A 22,787-nucleotide genomic window follows, 5' to 3' on the forward strand; every position below is an offset into this window, starting at 1 on the left:
GGGCCGTGAAGTGACAATTTAAGGATTTTTATTGTGTAGGTCTGTCTTTATTGATAGGTTGAAAGTCGACTGACAGGAAATGGAGAGAGAGATGGGGGGAAGAAAGACACGCGGCAAAGGCTGTCGAACCCGCGGCAGGCCGTCAGGTGCCCGGACGTTTTTAGAATACAAAAAACACATTGTCAACCACTGGTATAAATAGACGAATGGTCGCAGCTTACGTATTTATACCTCATACTAAGCATTTAAAGTATGAGGTATAAAGTACAGCAGCCTTGTGTTCATAAAACAGAAAGATTGGTTATCGGGTAAGACTGACGTTATGTATCTTTCAGGACCTTTCACTGCTTTGTCTCATTACTCTATGGCTCGGGTCTCAGCCACCGCAGTGGATATTTTGACATTTTTCTTCTTTTTTTATGTTGCCACTACTGTTGGAGCAGCCATAAACTACACAGGTTCATCCCGATGTTCTGGGCATCTTTGTAATGTTAGTGTTAGTAAAAAGCAGGTAAAAGAGTAACGTTTGAGGCAGACTAACATCAGTCACTCTGCCGTTCACTATAGTAGAAGAGGTGCGCCTAGTGAGGGTTTAAACCCCGCAGCTACGTTGAGTCCGCCTACAGGAAATACGTAAGCTGCGACCATGAGACCCGTTCCTGGATTCGTCTATAGATAGCAAATAACCCAATTTATTCCCAAAACACTGAGAGGGATGAGACTAATATCCACGCAATGATATTAGTATCGCTACGCGAGGCTAATGTTATAATTAATATTATAATTATATTGTTTTATTAACCGCTCAAAACAGCTTCTGGTTAATCAATGTTTCTATTGTTGGCTTTTGCCACAGTGTGTGTGTGTGTGTGTGTGTGTGTGTGTGTGTGTGTGTGTGTGTGTGTGTGTGTGTGTGTGCGCGCGCGTGCGTGCGTGTGTGCGTGTTCACCTGGGTGTGTACGGTTCCTCTGGTGGCGGTGGGATGTAGAGTTCTTGCAGGGCACAGCTGTCCCTCCTTGAAGGGGTGCTAAGTGTGCTGGTGGGTGTGACAACACTGCTAGTGGGGCTCTGAGGAAGGATTGGCTGTGCGTGCGTGCGTGCGTGAGAGAGAGAGAGAGAGAGAGAGAGAGAGAGAGAGAGAGAGAGAGAGGTTGGAAAACATGGTTGAGTTGCTTGAGTGGGCAATGTTGAATTAACAGTGGCTACCTAGTTAGTGACTACATATGCAATTGTTATGTACACTTCAACACTTCAACCCTAGCATCCCTATTGTGTAGCATTTTTGCACATGCACATGTATGTACACAGACACAGACACAGACACACGCACACACACACACACACACACACACACACACACACACACACACACACACACACACACACACACACACACACACACACACACACACACACACACACACACACACACACACACACACACACGCACGCACACACACACACACACACACACACACACACACACACACACACACACACACACACACAGCTGTGGAATAACGTAGTGCCGCCCGTACTTGCAGAGCCAAAGGCTTCCACCTCATGTTCTTCAGAAGAGCAGGAGTTGAAGTGAGTGTACTCTGTGGCCGCTTCTTCAGAGTCAAAGTGACACCTGCAGGGTCCCCACGCAACGAGTTCACCAAGTTCTTCAACTGCCAGCCCACCTAGCACACAAAAACAAAGCAGGTAGAAGCATCCGGACATTGGAATCATTATGAGTAAGCCTTTAGTGAATCATGCTTGTACCGATATTTGTTATCCTCTCTAATGACAAGTCCTGATGTCCAAGAGTTATCTAAACTCGTTCTTCTTATAGATACTGCATCCTGTCATAATTAAGTATAGGAAGTTAGGATCTCCAAATCAAATCAGAGATTTTGCTAATGCCATGGTTTTGAGGTTTTTATTAAAATTTGTAATCACTTTCCATCCACTTTTGGAAAGATTTCTTGCTTAGCACTTTGTATTTCATTCCTGGTTTCACGCACGTACACACGCACGCACACACGCGCAAGCGCACATGCACACACGCACGCACACACACACACACACACACACACACACACACACACACACACACACACACACACACACACACACACGCACACACGCACACGCACACACTGGATTAAAATATATTTACCACCGTCTGATGGTTGACCTGGATAACTTCATCCCCAGCGTGGATCTTCTTACATCGATCAGCCAAAGACTGATGGATTGACAGGCATAGATTTAAAACATACGGTAGGTCCAGCCATGTGTACTGTATTTACAATGTTTAATTGATATTTATACCATCATATACTGAGTGAGAGTGGTACACCAAACCCCACGCATTGTGAGAAGGGTCAGAGTGGCTTAATGTCTCTTCAGATCTGACAGAGCACAATCAAGGCTAATCTATGCTAATCTATGCTTCAGTGAAAATGTGTTGAAAAATGTCATTTTTTTTATGTTGAGCAGTGAGCACTATGTGATACCTTTCTTTGAAGCAATACATATTGTATTTATTTCCGTTAATTCGTCCAATGGAATCAATTGAATGATTCATCAATGTCACAAAACAACCAGTAGCCAGTAGAGTGGTGTATAAAAAGGTTGTTGTTTGGTCGTGTTGAAAATCTTATTGTTGATTTGTTTTCTTTATAGATTCTGTGCTTTTGATATAAATATCAATTAACGCAATGGTATAATTTTAAACATACTTTAAAAAGCATCCATCCTTTTGATACCCCTAGTTGACAATGACATAGGTATAATTCAACTTAAAATAGCCAACTTACTCCTTCCGTAGTTCCTGTGATCACATGCAGACCATCATAAGTTGATTTGATATACATGCCCTGTAGACAAACAGTAAGAAGGTATATTTACAATTACAATCACATTTTTAAGGGTATACATACTTAACGTTCATGCTGGTCCACGGTGGGGTCAAACTGGTTCCTACTCTGCATTCCATTAAATAATCGGCCCTTTGGCTATCAGTGTGTGAGGCCACTCCTTTGTCTTTTTAAGACTTAGCTTTCTAGTCAAATTGTCTTACCATAGCAATTGTTTTCAGCTGCTTGAATGACAACAAATGTCTAAGTTCTCTACGAATGACAAGAACATGTTTGGACAGTAGTCTGCTTAAAATATTTTATATCAATTCCACCGTGATTGGCATCCCACAGTACCAGTACCACTTCTGATTCGTTAAACCTCACTCCTCTGGCAGTTCAATCAGATTAAAACAAAACCTGCTTGACCTAGTATGATGCAGAGCCCAAGACTCAAAGCTTTCAGTTAAAAGAGTAAATGGGGCTTTAAGTGCATCACAAATAGAGTACAGGTACAGTATGAGTACACACTCGTGCATGCGCACACACACACACACACACACACACACACACACACACACACACACACACACACACACACACACACACACACACACACACACACACACACACACACACACACACACACACACACACACACACACACACACACACACACACACACACTGTGGCAGTCTCTAAGATGAGTCTAAAAGGTTTATTTTTAGGCCACTTGGCCTAGTGTCCTGTGCAGGTTTTATTGAACGGATGAGAGAACTTCCATGCCCCTACGTGCGTGGATGTGGGGGTGGGGCAACCACTGTAGCCCCAGGCGAGATACAGTACTTATGTCCATTTGTAGGTCCATGTTCAGATGGAGGAGTCTCACAAAGGGACGATGATTATATAGTAAGTGCCTTGTCACTTAAAGGAGAATTCCATGCTAGAAGGCTTTCCTACCTTTATTTGTAGTTGTTACAGTATGTCCCCACCAAAGAGGTCCAGGTGTTATTTTGTGCAAAAGCGCATTATTGGCTATTTCCCCTAATATTGAATTGAATTGCATTGAATTGAAATGTGGCATTGGGGTGTTGTGCTAATTCGCTTATTTCCATCGCTCAAAAATCAATTTATTTTGTATATACTGTATCCTCTCTTCATAATGTAAATAGTATCCCAAGCGGCACACTTTACTACTTATTTTGATGGAAATAAGCGAATTAGCACAAAAACGTAACAACTACAAATAAAGGAAAGAAAGCCTTCTAGCATGGAATTCTCCTTTAAGTGACACATTTAAGTGTTGTTTATCTATTTAACATTATAAATGATATATGGCTACATACATATGATGTAGCCATATATCATTTATAATGTTAATTTCTAATTTTGCCCAACTGGGGGGGGCGTTAAATTGAGGTCCCTAAGCTACTGGATGATACAATTTTCAGTAAGTTCAAGCATGAGACAATTGTATTAGTTATTGTATCAATAATTAATGACCAATAACCAGACCTAATCAAACTAATGAACTAATTATTAGTACAACATATTACTGTAGTTTAAGACATGCAGTATATTACTGTAGTTTAAGACATGCAGTATATGAAATCAAACATGCTAGAAGACAATGTCACAGTACTATTTTAAGCCACATTGAAGCCGACAGAGGCAGACATTATAGGTCGTATAAGGAGGCAAATTCTACCTCTACACAAAAAAAACCACCCACATTGCTGTGATAGGAATTTATCATAGCAATGTGGGTGGGTGTTTTTGTGTATGTGCCTGGCAACATATTGTCCATGCTAATTCCTTGGCATTTAAAATTGTACGTACTGTACATGCTGCTGTACACTGGCATACAGAAAAACCTGAGGGTTTGCAAACCCTCAGAGTTAATTGAATATGTGGTGTGAAATGCACTATAGAATCCTTTTATTAACTATGAGAGATAAACTGTCTCTGTGATGTAAGGGAAGATGTGTCTAAAGGGCCTTTCAAACGGGAAGCGAGGAACGCAGGCGTTGTTGCCTGGATCAACGACAGGTCTCCCCCAGGTCTGCTCAAGAGGGGCGCGACAACGCAAGCGTGAAAAAAAAGCTAAACAGAATCCAGGTCTAGTGGTGAGTCGCGGGGGGCGTGTGCACGCAACGAGCACGCGCGCAACAAATTCACGGGACCGCGCTCGCGTAAATACGCTTGCGTTGTCGCACCGCGACTTCTCCGCGCAAAAACAAACAAACACAGGTCTCATTGAAAATGAACTATCGCTTCACGTTTGAAAGGCCCTTATGACTGGATGAATTAGAGGTCAAGGGTGAACGGTGGGGTCCTACCAGTCCCTCGGTGGATTTGATGTTGGCTAACTGCACCACCTCCAGATGGGCTGCTTGTGACACCATGGGGTCCGACGACAGAGAGATGATATGGTCACACACTCCCGAAAGAGTATTACACTGAGAAGGAAGGAGCGCAGGCACTGTCGTCAGAGTTCTGTCATGGTACATTTAAAGGATTTGTTTTGCATTATAATACACAAAGTAAAAGTGGAATAAAGTGAGCGACTCACCACATGGAGAATTTTGTTTTCCGTCTCATACACAGAGCAATCCTGCAGTAGATATAGAGAGAATATGATTATGATCAATTCAGAATGACCTGCCTGTAATGGTACATTTTGCTAAATGTATACACTCTCAGAGTTGAAAATGGATAAATGAACACTGAGGATTTTACTGTGTAGCTATTAATAGTATTTGAAATACTGTATGTGGGTTTTACTAACCTCCAATATGCTCAAACCATACATGCACAAACAACACAAATGAGTCACCAATACAGAGGTCCATCTCTCACTCTGCCTCTGCATCCATGCTGTCAACTCCTACCTTTATCTTCACATTCTCATGTATATGTCATTGTAAGACGATCTTAGACTAATCCTCACTTCAAACTGTTTCTTTATTCTTATACTGTATAGATTATAGTTGTCAGCATGCACAGACTGTCGCCGGATGACAAGCGCTATGACTCTATTATGCGATATGTCATCCTGTGGACGCCTATGTTATGATATTTTCCAACCTATGAACATTTAACAACTGTGGACTGACATATTGAACATTGCTTGTAAATGCTTGTATGCTTGATTACCATTTGGATGCTTCTCTCTATCTATCTCTTTGCAACTGTAACGCTCTCTGAATCCGAACTAAAGATCCAACTTGAGTGATATACTATACTTTCGGTGTCAGCGTGTCCAATTCTTCCAATGTTATTTCAACTACTATTTTCCATAGTGTTGAATATTTTCATCTCTTGGTTAAAGGTTTTTAAACTACGGTAAATTGACTAACGCCAGGGCTCCACTGGGCGCGTTTGGGCGCGTTGCGTCACGCGTGCGTGCGTCAAAAAACGAACAGGTTCAATTTTATGGTGACGGAGACGCGACGCAACGCGGGCAGTGGAGCCACCCTCCATTGATTAAAAGGGCACATTCCCGACGTTGACGGAGACGCGACGCAGACGCGCCCAGTGGAGCCCTGGCGTTAGGTTGGGTTTCTGGTGTTGCCTAAGCTTTCAAAGCCATCATTTTACATGGACAGACATGGAATGCATAGCAACTGTTACCGTAATGTATGTTGTAGCTTCTTGCTGACAGGTTTACATTCAATTTGAAACTGGATCTCTAACCAACTTGACTTTAGAACATTTGGAATATCACATCCATGATACAGTAGTACCAGCCAAGCAATTTCACTGGACAAGACCAATTCCATGATTGCAGATATGGTAGAGTACAACAATACTGGGACTTTTTACTGTGAATCTAGTTATTATTTATTATTTACATACCTACGGTATAGTGGGGGCTGACTGTTAGGTCCTTAGCAACATTTTTGATGAGGCCCTTATGGAACTATATTTGTTGGCAGAGCAGTATAACTTTCTCAAAGAGAAAACCAGCACTCACGGAACTCTCGTTTTGAGGCACCTTTAATTATTCTTTTAATCAGTTGACATAGTATGCCGCAGAGCAGCTGTACAACGAAAGCGCTTCGGTGCTCAAGCCTTCATCAGCGTTGTCTATCTCGATACCATGCCAACTGATTAAAATAATAATTAAAGGTGCCTTAAATCGAGAGTTCTGTGAGTGCTGTTTTTTTTGTTGGAAATGTTCCTGTAACGTTATGCTGTAAAGTTACTTAGTTACCCGACTACCGGTAAAGATGCTCAGAGTGTATAAAAGCAACAGTATTACCCTGATAAAGAGCAGTATAACCACAAACCTATAACAAACTGTCTTCAATTCTTTGATCAATAATTTGTCATAGAATTGTCCTAACGCATTCAATGTTGCGCTTATGACCAAATCACAGTTACAGTAACAGCACCCACTCAATATTGCTTAAAGGAGAAACATCTTAACCACATGCTTGGGTTGTGTCTTACTGGGTTTCTTTTTACCTGTTGAACAATTGTAGTGAGCTCAAGACACAGTTGGATCACATTATTTCTTGTAATGGAGTAGTCTGCCACTGCAGCAAATGGGGACCTGAAAAAGAAGTAACATCTGGAATTAACCATTAGATCATTCTTAATTTTAGCCCAATTCATTGTTAAATGTACCGCATGTACAATGCAGTGCAATATTCCCTAAGAACCAATATTATCATGCTGTTTACATATAACACTCCTGTCACACTGTGAAAGTCTTACATTACTACTGCAATTGACTACAGTAGGCCTATGTTTAAAGCAGTGTTAAAGCAGTGTTGTATGATGCAATGTTTTTGAGCATTCTTTGAACACATAATCCCAGATAACTCACAGAAGGGAAATATTTAATTTGTCTGATTTTAGTTTTTCGTAATTTCAGAGTACAGTACCGGTAGTCAAAATGACACCACCAACCACTACTACAACGACAAAACAACGTGTGTCTGTTTGTGCAGGCACACACAAATGTGTATAATTATTACATATATATCATCATATTCGTTTTTTAATTAGGTATTCCATGCATTATTTTGCAAAACTCACCTATCCAGCCAAGCCAACAGGCTCTTGGCCGCTGCGATGAGGTCCACCACAGAGGTGAGGAAGTCATTGGGTAACTTGCGGGTGGCACGGCCATCGTAATGGCCGCTGCGCCGCCTCCCTGTGATGAAGTTCTGCAGGTTCTTGGCAGAGGCATGGAGTTTGTGTGACAGTGTCTTCAGATTTTCAGTCTCTAGACCGTAGTTCTAAAGGACAGTCAGGGGAGGTTCACGTTGATTAACATTCTTTTTTTTCTTTACAACTTTTCAGCATTGACCTGTCCTATACTCACATGGCAGCCATCTCGCTCTTATATCATAGTCAATTGGGTTAATTGGGGTTTAAATTAAGAGCAAAAGAGGCACTGTGTGAATAATTATGTTCAATTGCATTCCATTTAACATCTTTATTTGCATTCACATTCAACAAGAGATTCTTCAATACAGACAAAAGTAGATGCAAACTTGGAAAACTCAACAACAAGTGCTTCAGGATACAGATCACGGGTACAGGAAGCATCGCCTCCTCCATATATGGCGACTGCCAATTATCGCAGAGACTGAACAGAATTTTGCCTTAGCTCTCGGCTTGGGCATTCCTGCAATCTGCAGGCCCCTCACAACTGATTTATGGACATTACAGAGGCTTCCAAATATGAACACAAGTAGGTTACTTTGGTTATTTGTAACCAAGCTGTATAATATCATCCTTAAGAGGGGTGCGCACGCTTTTCCGACATACCATAAGACCAACATGTGTTAAGGCGAGACACTACAGGTGAAATAACATTCAAAATACAGATTTAGATGTTTATTTTGATAGTTTATTTTAGCCAATGACAGCTCGTTTTTCTGGGTGAAAATCCACCATCTCTATTCAGACCACAGTCAGCTCGAGGTCCAGACCTTTCCAATGATATATGCCATTATATGTTGTTGCCAAGGTTTGGATGAGATATTTTGTCTCAAAATAGTGGCTTCAAATAAAACGTTTTGGAATTTTACAATACAAATCTTTAAAGGCCGTTTTCTCAAAATTAGTTTTCCTCATACCTGGGACAAAGAATCTCCACTTCAGTTGAACTCACATACACCAAACGTTCCAGTCTTATTCATAACTATATTCCGCAGACATTTACAGATGGATTTGTTGATATATCATTCACAGCCTGATTTACATCACATTTTATACCTAAAAACATGCCGAAAATTGGATTTTTTTATGCCTGTTGACACTATTTTCTGATTTGTGGAGTGATAATTAGAGATATCAAAAATCCCATCTGTAATTTTCTTTGTCTCTAATGTGTCAACAAAATGAAATGATAATGTTTAACCTGGCTTTATCCGATCTTCAGATTTATCGTCCCGAAATGTATGCAAATTAGCACATATAATGCCTAATTTGCATATTTAAACATGTAATTTCAGAAAACTTGTAATACAAAAAATCTTAGTTTTAATATAAGTAATCAACTGGAGAAGTTTCATTGTGATAGCTATTATTTAATTTGCACTGTCCCTATATTCACCTGGGGTGTCTCGCCTTAAGTTTGGCAAACATGCACTGCTCCGTGCTTGTGGTTATGGTTAGGTTAGGGTTTGAGGTAGGTTGTCGTTAGCCTGGCTAATAAGCCAGACCGAATCAGCCGTTGGCAAAAAAAAAAAATCTGCGACAGTGTTGTGTGATATTAGTCTGGCTTATTAGCCAGGCTAGGTTGTCGTTGTCGGACCAATAGTATGTTGAAACTAAAGCCTGTACCCCCTTAAGATGCTGGTACTTAAGCACCTTGGTAAGGAATGCATCTTCCAGACTGTGGTCAAATGTACATGCCACTTCCAAAATGAAACACGCACACACGCACAAACAAACAAACAAAATCAGAGTAAACGCATTTAAACCAACCCACCGAAGGTCCTACTCGTATGAGAAATGTGAGGATCAAATCCACTGACCCATCCACCCATCCACCCCCACTGCCCTCCAGCTGTCACTTTGCATGTCTGGGAATAACCAGAGCAGTCATTACCCATAATGCCACGCTGCACGTGCAGCCCTGTGGGCGTCTGTCATGACAGAGTTGTGGGGGGCAGGAGGGTGAGTAATCATTTAATACAGCCATGCCAGAGAGAATTCAAACTAAAATCCCAGGTTACATAAGGGGCTTTGAGACCAAGGCAAAAGCTTACCCTGCTATAGCTATATATGGAGGATGAAGAGGGCTTTGAATTCAGACATTCATTTAACATCTGTAACCTCTGTCCACTAAACCATTTCTCAATCCAGTCTCTCCTTATATCTGCTTTTTCTTTACATTCTGTGCCATCAGCAGTATCTTGTAAAAATGTGTGTCTATTTGTAACTGTAATCATTCCTTGAGGTGGCGTAAATGTGTTTGTGTGTGACTTGGCAGAGATTATTCCAAAGAGTACGTACCACAAATGGTTGCAAACATTTGCGGTCGGATAGTGCTAGCCAAAAGAGAACCCCATGAAAAGTGGTTGTATGAAATGATCGAGGTTTGAATGAATGGCTATTTTGTGGATGCCATTCCCTGTCTGGTTCCCAGGCCACTTCACATGCTTCAAACATTCTACATACCATAAGCTGCCATAGCGGGAGACAGACAGACTCACCAGCCGTATTGATTTCGTCGACTAAAACTAAGATGAAAAATGTTCATCGACTACCTTTTTTCACTGACGAAAACTAAATGGAAACTAAATGAAAACTAAGCTATGGTGACTAAAACTAAGACTAAATATACTGACAATTTCGTCAACAAATAAAAACGATACTAAAATGTTAGGAAGGGACTAGTGGACAAGAGATCCAGTAGGAGTCCATTTACACTTGGTCGCATGCTGAAAATAGCCGATCTACAAGCTCACAGCGTGTCGCGCTGCGATGCGTTGTGAGCTTGCAGATCGGCTATTTTCTATCGGCTATTTTCTAAATCAACTGTAGATTTAGTCGACTAAAATCTCATGATATTTAGTCAACTAAAACTAGACTAACACTAAACTAAAATGTGAGAATGAAAACTATTGAAGAGACTATGATGACTAAAAACTAAAATCTAAATCTGCTGCCAAAAACAACAGTGCTCACCAGAGCACACAGCAGGTCCACGGCCTCCAGTATGAGCTCCTGGTGGCCGATCCTGGACACCCCGAGGTCCTCCAGCTCCTGGTGGGTGATTCGGAGTAGCTGGTCCCCTCCGACCTTCTCCCTCTCAAAGGTTGCAATGTACTGCTGCAGGCAATCATCTAGACCTGTGGGCCGGGGAAGAAGATGTTAGGAACATAGTATAGATGAAGATGATACATTGATGGTTTTGTATAACAACCTATACTTCTTTGGCTTCTTGTTTGTCATTAGGCTTTCTGAGCCTATTCATAATTTGTTCTTGTCATTACTTTCCCTTGTTAAGTCATACTGGCAGTCAAGAAACATATACTTTCTTCACTCCACACGGGGAGAGCTATCTGTACTGCCGGTTAAATTGTCGCAGGGCAGATAGTGAAAGGTAGATTTGTAGATTTGACTGATAAATATTGTGCACGATTTTGTCCAGTGGTGTACTGTACACTACAGTATCTAGTCAATATGAATTTTAGTGACATATTGTTGACTGTTGTTGAGGGGTTCTAGGAGTCCCCAGGGAAATCAGTTAATATTGCGTCAGAATCAGTTTAAGCACTTGAACCCTAACCCATAGGCTATTTGCAAGAGAAAATCTTGAAAAACAAACATATTTGGAATATCTTTTGAAACATTTTCACAACCCATAATTATGTTGCATTCATTCAGCTTCCCATTCAGTTTCCCATTATATAGTCAGTGTCAGGCATAAATGATCATCACATATTTTATCTGTTTTTTTGTTCTTTGTTAGATCTACAAGCACACAACATGTCACAAGTACACTTGTACGTTTCCGCAAACATTTTAAATAGTTTCTTGAACATTTTACACTAATGACATTGTGCCCAAAATAGGGACACCAGGGAAGGTGATTAAAGTCACTCTGTGGGCTAAAGCAGCGGTTCCCAAAGTGGGGTCCGGGGACCCCCAGGGGTCCTTGAGGGAGTTTCAGGGGGTCCCCAGCTAGGTAGCCTCGGTACCAGGCTTTCATTTTTGTTGGTGCAAAAATTGAAAGCCTGGAGGAACGCATTGGCTGCTCTGGTCTAAAAGTGGGAGGCAACCCTTCCGGGTGGGCGTCGCTCCAAATGATGTGACGTAGCGCTGCACTAGGGGGGAGAGGAGGGGCCGGGGGTGACGGACAGATCGATGAGATCCAATCAGGGCGTGCGCAAATCTGAGCCGCGACCCGCCCCTCTAGACCAGAAACCTAACACGTTAGCTCAGGCTACCAGCTAGGTGATAATTTGGAACCAAATGGACCCTTATGGGTCTGTAACTTATGGGTCTGTAACCTTATGAGAGTGTACACTCTCAGAGTTAAATTAACATTGATTTTACACTAAGAATTGGGGTCCCAGAGATAGAAATGCCATTAAAATGGGGGTCTGTAGATTAATATGCATGTCAAACTGGGGGTCCTTGAAGTTTAATGGGTTGAGAATCACTGCTAGAGCCGTAAAAATCTTCTCCTATGGAGGGTCCCTGGAATATATTTTCAAATGGGGGTCCGCGGGGTAATTAGTGTCAATTTGGGGGTCCTTGACATGAAAAAGTTTAGGAACCATTGGGCTAAAGTGTGTGGCCTTACCTAAACTTACCCTAAACTTCTTTGCCATATTTTACTGTCTTGAAAAACATTTTAAAATAGTTCAAGTAGCCGACCTACATCGACAAGTTGTGAGCTTGTAGATCTGCTATTTGAACTATTTTAAAATGTTTTTCAAAATAGTAAAAAATAGGTTTATATTATAGGTTTATATAGGTATAAGGGATAAGGCGGGGGATGCAAGATATAGCACCCCACCTTGACAGAAATTAGGTCAAATGTCCGCCAAATATAACAAATTATAAAATATATAAATATATATTAAGAATTTGTATGATGACAAGAGCGCCCCTCACTTCACGATTTCTTTAATACATTCAAAAATAGCAGATGTACAAGGCTACAAGCTTGTATCACTGCACGAAGTAATGCGCTGTGAGCTTGTACATCTGCTGTACATCGATGTTAAGCTCCACACTACGCACATTACTGTCTTGCACAAGATGTTCTATGTGAGCAACCTTTGGCTTACAGTAGCTGACCCCTCCAACCCCCGCTGGCTAAACCCTCTGGTCCCCATTGTCGTGAATGCACACACACACACACACACACACACACACACACACACAACCACGCTGACACTCAGACAGTTAAAAACACACAACCACGCTGACACTCAGACAGTTAAAAACACACAACCACGCTGACACTCAGACAGTTAAAAACACACAACCACTCAGACAGTTAATTGAGAGCGGTGGCCCACAGAATGCTCAATGGCCCACTGGTGCAGTAAAGAACATTACCAGTCTTAAGTTGATATATATTTTTATTTTAAAGATAAATTCTTGGGCTTTTTCTGCCTTTATTGGATAGTATACTAGTGTACTGTACACTACACTGTAGTACCAACTATACTACTAATGTATAGTGACTACAGTTAGTATGGTGACAGGAAATGGGGAGAGATGGGGGGTGACGCGCGGCAAAGGTCGTCGGGATTGGGAATCGAACCTGCGACACACTGTCAGGCTGACTTAGCAGCCTATAGGTGCCCGGACCGCTACACTAGCCGCCCGGGGCCTTAAGTTGATATCGATGGCATTAAAAGTGGATCTAAAACACACTTATGAAAGATGTTATGCACTATTTGCAATTGGAAAATATAAAGTTTGAATTGAGAGGGAGTGAAGACAGATTTTACCAGACTTGGCAACCCTTCATTGACTATTTCAATAGGTGCACGCTAACCCCTCCTACACAATAGATAACATAATCGAAAATTGGAATTGGAGTGTTTTTTCTTTACTTCTTTTTTCATTTTAAAAGAAAAATTTCAGTAATTCAGTTGATATACAACAACTTGTTGGGAAAGTTTGAGAGCAAGAGTTTCTTCTCTTTGTTTTGTTTGTCTGTTAACATCTGTCACTGTTTAACTGTTTTTTTCTTGTTTATCACATTTATATACCTTTTTTGTTTTGTATTGTATTTGGAACATTTACACTACCTGTCACTATTATTTTTTTCGTTTTATATTACTTAATTACTCATTATCCACACACACACACACACACACACACACACACACACACACACACACACCAGTGTAGTACCCTATACCTTCATGTAATAGTTTTTTTTGCAGAGGAAACTAAATACACAGGTTTGTTTATTTTAATACGTTAATCCAAATCCGTGCTAATTACATGGTATTAGTGAAATGAAGGAATACAAATAAAACATCACACTGCTTTATAATGTGATGCAAAATGAAAATGGAAATACCAATAATTTAAAATGTGAATGCTTTGTGAATCTAGTTTCTTTCCTTTTCCAGTTCATCTAAACCAACAACTAAAATAATATTTAAGATTCATAGACAAAAACAACATATTCAAAACTCACAGTTTTTTAGAACTGTCCACAGTTCTTAAAAAAAAGATCAAGTCTAATAATTTTTTTCTTTGACAAAGTACCAGTTCTATCTGATTTGTGCTGATGACATCATGGACTAGTCTAGTACTCCTGGTGAATACCAAACGAGTCGCCCCTTTACCAACTCGCCACGGGCGTACAGCCGGCAGAACTGTGCAGCCTTGTATTCCTAAGTAACCTAAGCAAAATTATGCTTAAACGGTTACACCTAACCTTATTCCTAACCTTAACCTCAGTAAAACTAGGCCAGAACCTAACCCTATTCCTAAACTTAACCCCAGTAAAACTATGCCTAACCCTAAACTTATTTCTTCCTTTTTTTAAAGATATTTTTTTGTGGCTTACGCCTTTATTGATTTTTTAAGGGATAGAAAGTAGGCTGACAGGAAACGGGAGAGAGATGGGGGGATGACATGCGGTAAAGGCCGTGTCGGGTCCGGGAGTCGAACCCGCGGCACACCGCGACTGAAGAAATCGAAGGGCGAGATGGTTTAGGGGCGACCGTACCTGATACCACCCTGGACATCCTACATATACCGTACAGTCTACACTAACAGTGTAGAAAGGTGGAACCATACTCTCTCTACACGCACTCTTTCAAGTTAATCTCTTTCTATTTCTCTCTCATCCACCACTCCTTTATGGCTCTTCTGCAAAGACAAACTGTGGTTCCCTCATCACATACATTCAATTCAATCTCATTGTATAATTGGGCCTAAACCTAATCAGGCATTCAGCTCAAGTTTATAGCTGGCAGCAAAATGATGGAGAGGAAACACGGGGAGTTTCATGGCTTTGCATAACATTTAAAGGCTTAACTAATCAGCCTCTTTACTAAGTTAATTGAGACTCATTATGTCAGTGAAGAATTCTCCATGTTACCATAGAAACCATGAATAGGGTCTTGGCATAGTGTCCTTGACTACAGGATAAAATAAACAAATAAGTAAAGACAACTGATGGTACCCGCACTCCCTCAAAAAAAAGGATAATTGTAATATTTTAAAGGCATATATTACACGTTTCTACCTAGTGAGAAATGAAGAGCAAAGTGGAAGAGGAACACAGTGAATAATTGGATACAGGAAAGGTGTATGGGGGATGGGGGAATTGCCCTCCCCAACTTTAAGTATTATTACTGGGCTGCTAATATATCTAAGTTGGTCAGTTGGGTTCACAATCCTGATTTGGACTGGTGCCAAAACGAAGCCAGCTCATGCTTGGGCACATCTCTATTGGCTCTTATTACATCCAACCTACCCATTTCCCAGAACCGCTATATTTCCAACCCTATTGTTAGGAACACTTTGAAAATATGGTCTCAATTCAGATCCTCATTCAACCTCAGAGAACTTTCTCCCTATAGCCCGATACGTAATAACCACCTGTTCACCCCCGCATTGTCAGACCCAACTTACTCTCTATGGTCTAGATCAGGACTCGTTAGACTGGAGGATCTTTATGTCAACGATATTTTTGCTAACTTCAGAGAACTATCATCTAAATTCAATCTACCTAACTCTCATCTGTTTAGATATTTCCAGATCCTTCACTTCGCCCAGTCGCATAATCCTTCTTTTCCTAACATCTCTCCCAAATCTGGAACTGAATCCATCTTAGATGCCCCGTTGCAAGTTAAAGGCCTTCTGTCTTATATTTATAACATTATTTCTAATTTAAGGACCACCTCTCTCAATACAACCAAATCAGGCTGGGAAGGGGAACTAGGTGAAATCATAACAGATGAGACGTGGAGTAACGCCCTTACTCAGGTAAATAGTAGTACCTCATGTGCCAGGCTAAACCTAATCCAACTTAAAGTTCTGCACCGCTCTCATTACTGCAAAGCTAAACTAGCTAGAAGATATACCAGTGTTGACGACAAGTGTGATAGATGCCACATATCCCCAGCTAACTTAACACACATGTTTTGGTCATGCTCTCAATTAATACAATACTGGACTGTTATATTTCGATCCTTATCAGAAATGTTTAGTATATCCTTACTCCCCTGCCCTGAAGTGGCAATCTTTGGTGTACTTCCAAAAAATATTAAGTGTAACAAAAAGGTTCATAACTGTATAGCCTTTCTATCATTACTTGCTCGAAGGAGAATCCTCCTAGACTGGAAATCTCCACTCCCCCCTAAACCAGACCATTGGCTGAAAGATACCATGTCATTCCTGAACCTCGAAAAAATTTAGTTTGATCTACGTTGCTCTCCAGGAGGATTCACCTCCTCCTGGGGTCCGACAATAACCTATCTCGAGAACCTCTCAAGTCTGCTGAACACCCCATAGACCAATGGTTATAAACCATGATGTTCCCCTCCTACTCCGCACACCAACCCCACTCCTTATACTTCCGTCTATCTTTCTCTCTTTTCTACTTCTCATATCTCTCCTCTCTTCTCTTCTCTTATGCTTATGAAATCCTTGCTGGCTATTACCACTATTTATTCTATAAAAACAAAAACAAAAATAACATATACAGTGAAAGAAAAAGGTGTCAAAGTTCCAAGTGGGAGGGTGGGGGGTTGCTATTCGTCTTGTCTTTCGTTTTGTTTTGTTTTAGTCTAATTTTTGTTTTGTTTCAGTTTCAGTTTTGTGACCACTCAAACCAACTCAAAAACAATTCTGTCCATGTAGTATCAGAACTGTCCTGTTTCCTGTCTGTTCTCTGTCTATGTATTTGTATGTAAAAATAGAAAAAATAAGCATAATATATGTACTGCATTTTTTCCTGTCCATACCCCTCTTCTATGCTCAATAAAAACTTTAAAATGGATACAGGAAAGGTTTTACAAAACATATTTTGCCCATGCACTGTTAGACACAGCAGATGTTTCTAAATATGTTCACTTTGTGCCATATCACATTTATAAGATTGCACATTACATTACATATAGTGTTGCTGTTACTTTGTATCTCCATATTTCAACTTTTAGTTTTTCACCTGTAAATGAATGCCCTACTTTGTCATATGACTGTGTGTGTTGTGAAAAATAAGTGAAAAAAGCAGATGTACAAGGTCACGAACGGATCGCATCGTGCAACACAAGCTTGTAGTTCTGCTTTCTCTGGTTTTGAAATTTGTTGAGACTGACAGTGAAAGTTGTTAAGACCGTCTGGAGGTTTTATAGATATTTAATCAATGAAAAGTATTAACAAGAGCTTGTGACTAAACAAGAGTCCGTCTTACTGTAGCCTGGCTAAAGCCAGGCTAGTCTTACTGGTTACTCCCTTTAGGGCTGGGTCTAATTTTCGCCGGCTGCCGGGCAGCGGGGCGCGGCTGCACAAATAACTTTGGGGCAGTACCGTCAAGAGTTTAAATGGACGGGTATCAGTCAAAAGGGAGACATCGAAGAGGAAGGATGGATGGGGAAGGATCAACATATGGAATGTTCTGACATATATTCATATACTAATATTGATGACATCAGGGATCTCCATATATGGGTTTACGGTAATTGCGACAGCAGGTCGCATTTACTACTGATATGATCTCTGATTTACTATCATCCCTGATGATGTCATCGTGATGTCACGAGACCTATGTCATAGTGATGTCACGAGACCTGGCACAATATTATATGGGGGCTTTCCCCATATATAGAGATTGTGAGTGCCGTGCCGTGCCGTGACAAAAAAGGCAAAGGTTTCATAGTTAACCGCGACCTTCGGTCGCAATAACTACATTGGATCCATTGGAACACATGGTTCTTACTTATTTTTTACATTTCCTGAAAAGTAATACTTTTGGACAATACCACGCAACAGCGACAATATACCGAATGTACAATTTACACAGATAAACTGCACTTGATATAATGAACACAATCGAATCATCACTGAATCTCTTCTTAGTTCGCAGTGTGCGAACAGGGATTATTAATGGTCACAGAACACCAGCAGGGTGACAGGGAAGGTCACAGGACGGTGCCCCTATTTGGCCTCCAGTGACACCACTGGGTCATATGCTAATAAAGAAACTTCTGAATGCTAATGTCCAGACCCTGGTCATTAGCATTCAGCACCCCTCACTGTATTTTCCCCCCTTCTTACCTCCTTTATGATGATTTCCTGTTTTTGGCTATATATTTGTTGTACATCTCTAAATGTTATGATGAATTGAAAACGGTGGACCCTCTTGTAAACAAGTGTAATGCTTTATGGTGTCGTCCACTCACAGTTGACAGTTTTCGTATTGAGTTGTGCTTGAAATGTACTGTAATTCTGCAAACTGTTAATAGACACTTCCATCAATCAATCAATCAATCAATCAATCAAAGGTCCCCAGGAACTATAAGAATGGAAGGGAGACTGTAAACCAAATCCATCTCTTATTCTCTTCTCCCAGTCCCTAAATGCCGATCTATCCTTCACTTTAAATTACCATTACCGGACTCTGGATGCAAGAATTGTCTCTGCTCCACTTGTCACATGTGGGCCACTGAAGAAACCCCCCCCTCCGCCCCCTCATAACCACGCTCTCTTCATCATCCTATAGGCTACATCTCTTACTCACACTATTTCCTTCACCGAATCAATATTAGATTGCGTATTAATATTAACCACCGTGTTAACTGTCAATGTCTCTCTTTATTTCCCTCTGCACATCAGGTCTATGCCTTCTCATTAGACTGACAGCAAGTCTCCAATTACACTTACGCGTGTCAAATATTGTAACTGCTAACACACAGAAATGTGCAGAAAAAATAGCAAGACTCAGTCCTCTTGTAATAGAAAATGTTAGAAAACAGTTATCTAAGACTGTACAAAAGGAGTGGCCCGGCATATGTTTGGAAATTGAGTTGTGTACCGAGATCCTTACAGGTCCAATTTTACAATTTTAGAGTTATAAAGTCAATGCAGGACTTTACAGTATAGGGATATAGACTATAGGCTACTGTACTTGAGCATCTATGGTAATGTGGCCATGAATAAGCTGCTATGCACGGACAATAGGCCTACAAAAACCATTACAAACTTAACAAAATAGTTACACTTCTACAGAAACACACACTCACACCAAGAAAAGGTTTGAGATATGAATATATATCTATATAAATATCATCATCAAATCATATCTCACTATCTTCAAGTATTAATTTCATCCTTTCATCATTGATTTTCTTTACCTGGAGTCATAAATCAGAGGTTGACATTTATGAATTTAAATCGGTTTGCAATTTTTGTTTTCCTGTAACAAATATGTATAAAATAGCCATGCAATTTGCAATATGCAATCATTTGGTGTGATGATTTGTTCATGTGAACTTGATAATAGCTAGTTAAAAATAATCTTAATATATAATATAATCTTATATGGATAATATGATGGTAAAGTGATGGTCATCTTATAAATACATTAAATGGTATGGCCTAATTGGCCTTGTATTATATGTAGCCTACAACTCTGAATCCAATAATGTTTGATATGTCACATATGAACACAAATAATAGAATATGATAAGTTTCAGAACATAAGCTTCAGTAGCCATAGGCTCATGTAAGGAACTTACTAAGTGGTGCTTCTTATAATAACTGCATTTCTGAAGTGCTTCTGATAGCACACAGAACATGGGGTAATCTAATGTCATCAGTTTTAACTCACATGTTAATGTGACATGATTGTTCATTATTTAAAAAAAAAAAAACAATTTTAATGCTCTGATCATCAACATCTTCCTCTTACTCAGAACTTATGGTTAGGCTACTTCGCCAATGCATGTGGCCTAATCCTATGTGTTGTTAACTTTAATTATTATCTTACAATTGAATCTCAGATTCTGACACAAAAAGGGTAATCGTAATCTATCTATCATCTATCTAATCATCTATTCTAATATGTCACCCCTGATCACATGCTTTAGGCTACAGTTGTTTAACCGTTTCACTGCCTCAAGAGAAACTATAGCTTTGTATTGGGCCTATATAATTTCCAAATCAGCAGTGATTTACAGCAGGTGTTTCAGTACAGCTATAATATAAATGTCTGAGGCTGGAGCCGACACCGAATCGTTGCTGGCTCCCCGCCCGGTACAATTCATTGTAGCAGGTTTGGTGCTAATTTCTATCAGTTTTATGCAATGATCGCCTACCTTTCATCCAGTCTACCACTTGACTTGAGCTCCACTTGCTCACAGGCTCCATGACCAGTGCCATTGGATAAGTTTGTTCTTGTCTTGCCTGACAATAGGATCGCTCCTCCAACCCCCCCACCCCCCAAATCCCAGCGCGCACAATTCTCTTCAACTGGGATTGTCGTGAGAAGAAGTAGCCTATAGCCTCACTAACAGCGGCTCCCCAAACATCCAGAATGTCGCTTGGATCAGCTTGAGTTGGGCCAACCACCAACCAGATTGTTGTCGCACATTCCTATGGTTGTGGTTTGTTTGCTGGAACAAGCTCTTTTGTCATTCACGTCATGCTACTGCTTCGTTGTTGATGTTGGGTTGGCAGTGTGGTGGGTGGGCAGCGCTACCGGGGCTGCATGCGTGAGCCGTTTGCAATTGATCACAAACAATCCAGAGAGAAGGCGAAGAGAAGACATCCCTACCTCACGCGCCCGGGAAAGATTTGCGTCGCCTCTAAAAACCTGCACGAACAACAGAGACACGAAGCCATCGCCGCCTCTCCTCTGAGCTTCCCAGCCTGTTTATCTCGACACATCACACGAACGTTAAGGCTCTCTCCTCCTAATCTCCCTCCTCCTCCTCCATTCACTCTCTCTCCTTCTCTCCCTTTCCTTTGTCGCTGCTCATGCCTCCATCAAACAAAGCTCAGTGTAGCGGAATCGACAGGCGCTAAAGGAACAAGGATGCTGACATGGTCTGGTCCCCACTTATTTCCCATCCTCCTCCGACAAACATCTGATCTGATGCGTTGTCCAGTCCAGAAACAAGATGCTATCTCACAGCACCTGGCTGGCTATATAGTAGCTATAATAGAAAATAAGCAATAATGTGTTTTAGGCTATACCAATTACGAATCAATTTCACTATTGAGAGTATAAGGTTACTCTCTGGTAATTCATCATTTTTGGCACTAACTTTTGAGAAAGCGCATACGCCCGTGGCCTGTGCTGCTTTATAGCCGTGCCCCTTTCGGGACCCTCAACAAAGTGACTCATCCTTTCCAATAAATAGTTTTAGATTGCAGTGCATGCATGCAACAATGTAGAAAATAAATGTTGAGCATTTTTCTATTTTTCTATTATTGTAACAATTAACTTTAATAGTAGGCTAAAATGCAAAGGAACTCGACTTGCATGCAATTATTTGCTAATCTCGCGTCTGTAAACTGTAAACATACAGTAGGCCTACAGTAGGGCTTAACATTGATTCAACCCATGGGATGATGGGGTTATTAGTGTTGCTAGACTAATACACTCAGCATAATCAATTTACTCCTACACCTGATGAAAGTTTATAATGAAATAGGCAAATCAATTCAGTATTTAATTTATATAGGCCTATTTTAAGTTAAATGTGCCATATCTGGATGTTATATTAAAAGGCAGATGAGACCTACATCTCCCAGGGTGGTGCAGGTGGTGTGCTGATAGGTTAAAAAGATTTCTAGCGTGGTATGAGGTAAATGAATCATTTCAACCATATACTAAAGCCATATACTATAGCCTACCTATAGCCTACTACTGTGTCTCTATATATGGATCAACATGTTTCTATCTTTAATCTGACTATATGATGACATAATCCATCACGATCAGGCACGGACGGATTATATAGGCCTAATGCATTGGGCCAGTGCCCTTAGCTATAGCAGTGGTTCCCAAAGTGGGGTCTTGGGACCCCCAGGGGTCCTTTAGGGAGTCCCAGCCGGGTCCCCTGCAGCTAAATGATAGTTAGGAACCAAATGGACCCTTATGGGTCTGTAACTCAGAGAGTGTACAAATGGAACCAAACGGACCTGTTTGATTTGTACACTCTCAGAGTTATAAATTAACATTGATTTTACAGTATAAATTGGGGGTCCCAGAGATAGAAATGCCATTCAATGGGGGTCCGTAGACTAATACATGTCAAACTGGGAGTCCTTGAAATTGAGAATCACTGCTAGAGCCGTAAAAATGTTCTCTTATGGGGGTCCCTGGCATCTGTTTTTAAATGGGGGTTTGCGGGCTATAAGTGTCAATTTGGGGGTCCGTGACCTGAAAAAGTTTGGGAACCACTGCCATAGAGGGCTGTCAACAATATTATAGAACTATATTATGCCTATATTTATAGAGCATAATTGGGCCACGCA

General features: G+C 40.7%; 1 protein-coding gene across 1 annotated transcript in view; it reads right to left on the bottom strand.

Moving 5' to 3' along the window:
• LOC310866756 (connector enhancer of kinase suppressor of ras 2-like) overlaps positions 1–20,684 on the bottom strand; it is a gene marked incomplete at both ends in the record, with an annotated part of 37,174 nt that extends 16,490 nt beyond the window's left edge. The window contains 10 exons of the mRNA XM_083776481.1: positions 950–1,083; positions 1,539–1,685; positions 2,165–2,233; positions 2,808–2,867; positions 5,186–5,305; positions 5,419–5,460; positions 7,317–7,404; positions 7,893–8,095; positions 11,001–11,164; positions 20,621–20,684. Coding sequence (XP_083632607.1) covers positions 950–1,083; positions 1,539–1,685; positions 2,165–2,233; positions 2,808–2,867; positions 5,186–5,305; positions 5,419–5,460; positions 7,317–7,404; positions 7,893–8,095; positions 11,001–11,164; positions 20,621–20,684 — 1,091 coding nt within the window. The remainder of the gene's footprint in view (positions 1–949; positions 1,084–1,538; positions 1,686–2,164; positions 2,234–2,807; positions 2,868–5,185; positions 5,306–5,418; positions 5,461–7,316; positions 7,405–7,892; positions 8,096–11,000; positions 11,165–20,620) is intronic.
• Positions 20,685–22,787: the final 2,103 nt, after the last annotated feature.

This window comes from Protomyctophum parallelum (genome assembly GCF_964188405.1).
Source record: "Protomyctophum parallelum genome assembly, chromosome: 1".
NCBI lineage: Eukaryota > Metazoa > Chordata > Actinopteri > Myctophiformes > Myctophidae > Protomyctophum > Protomyctophum parallelum.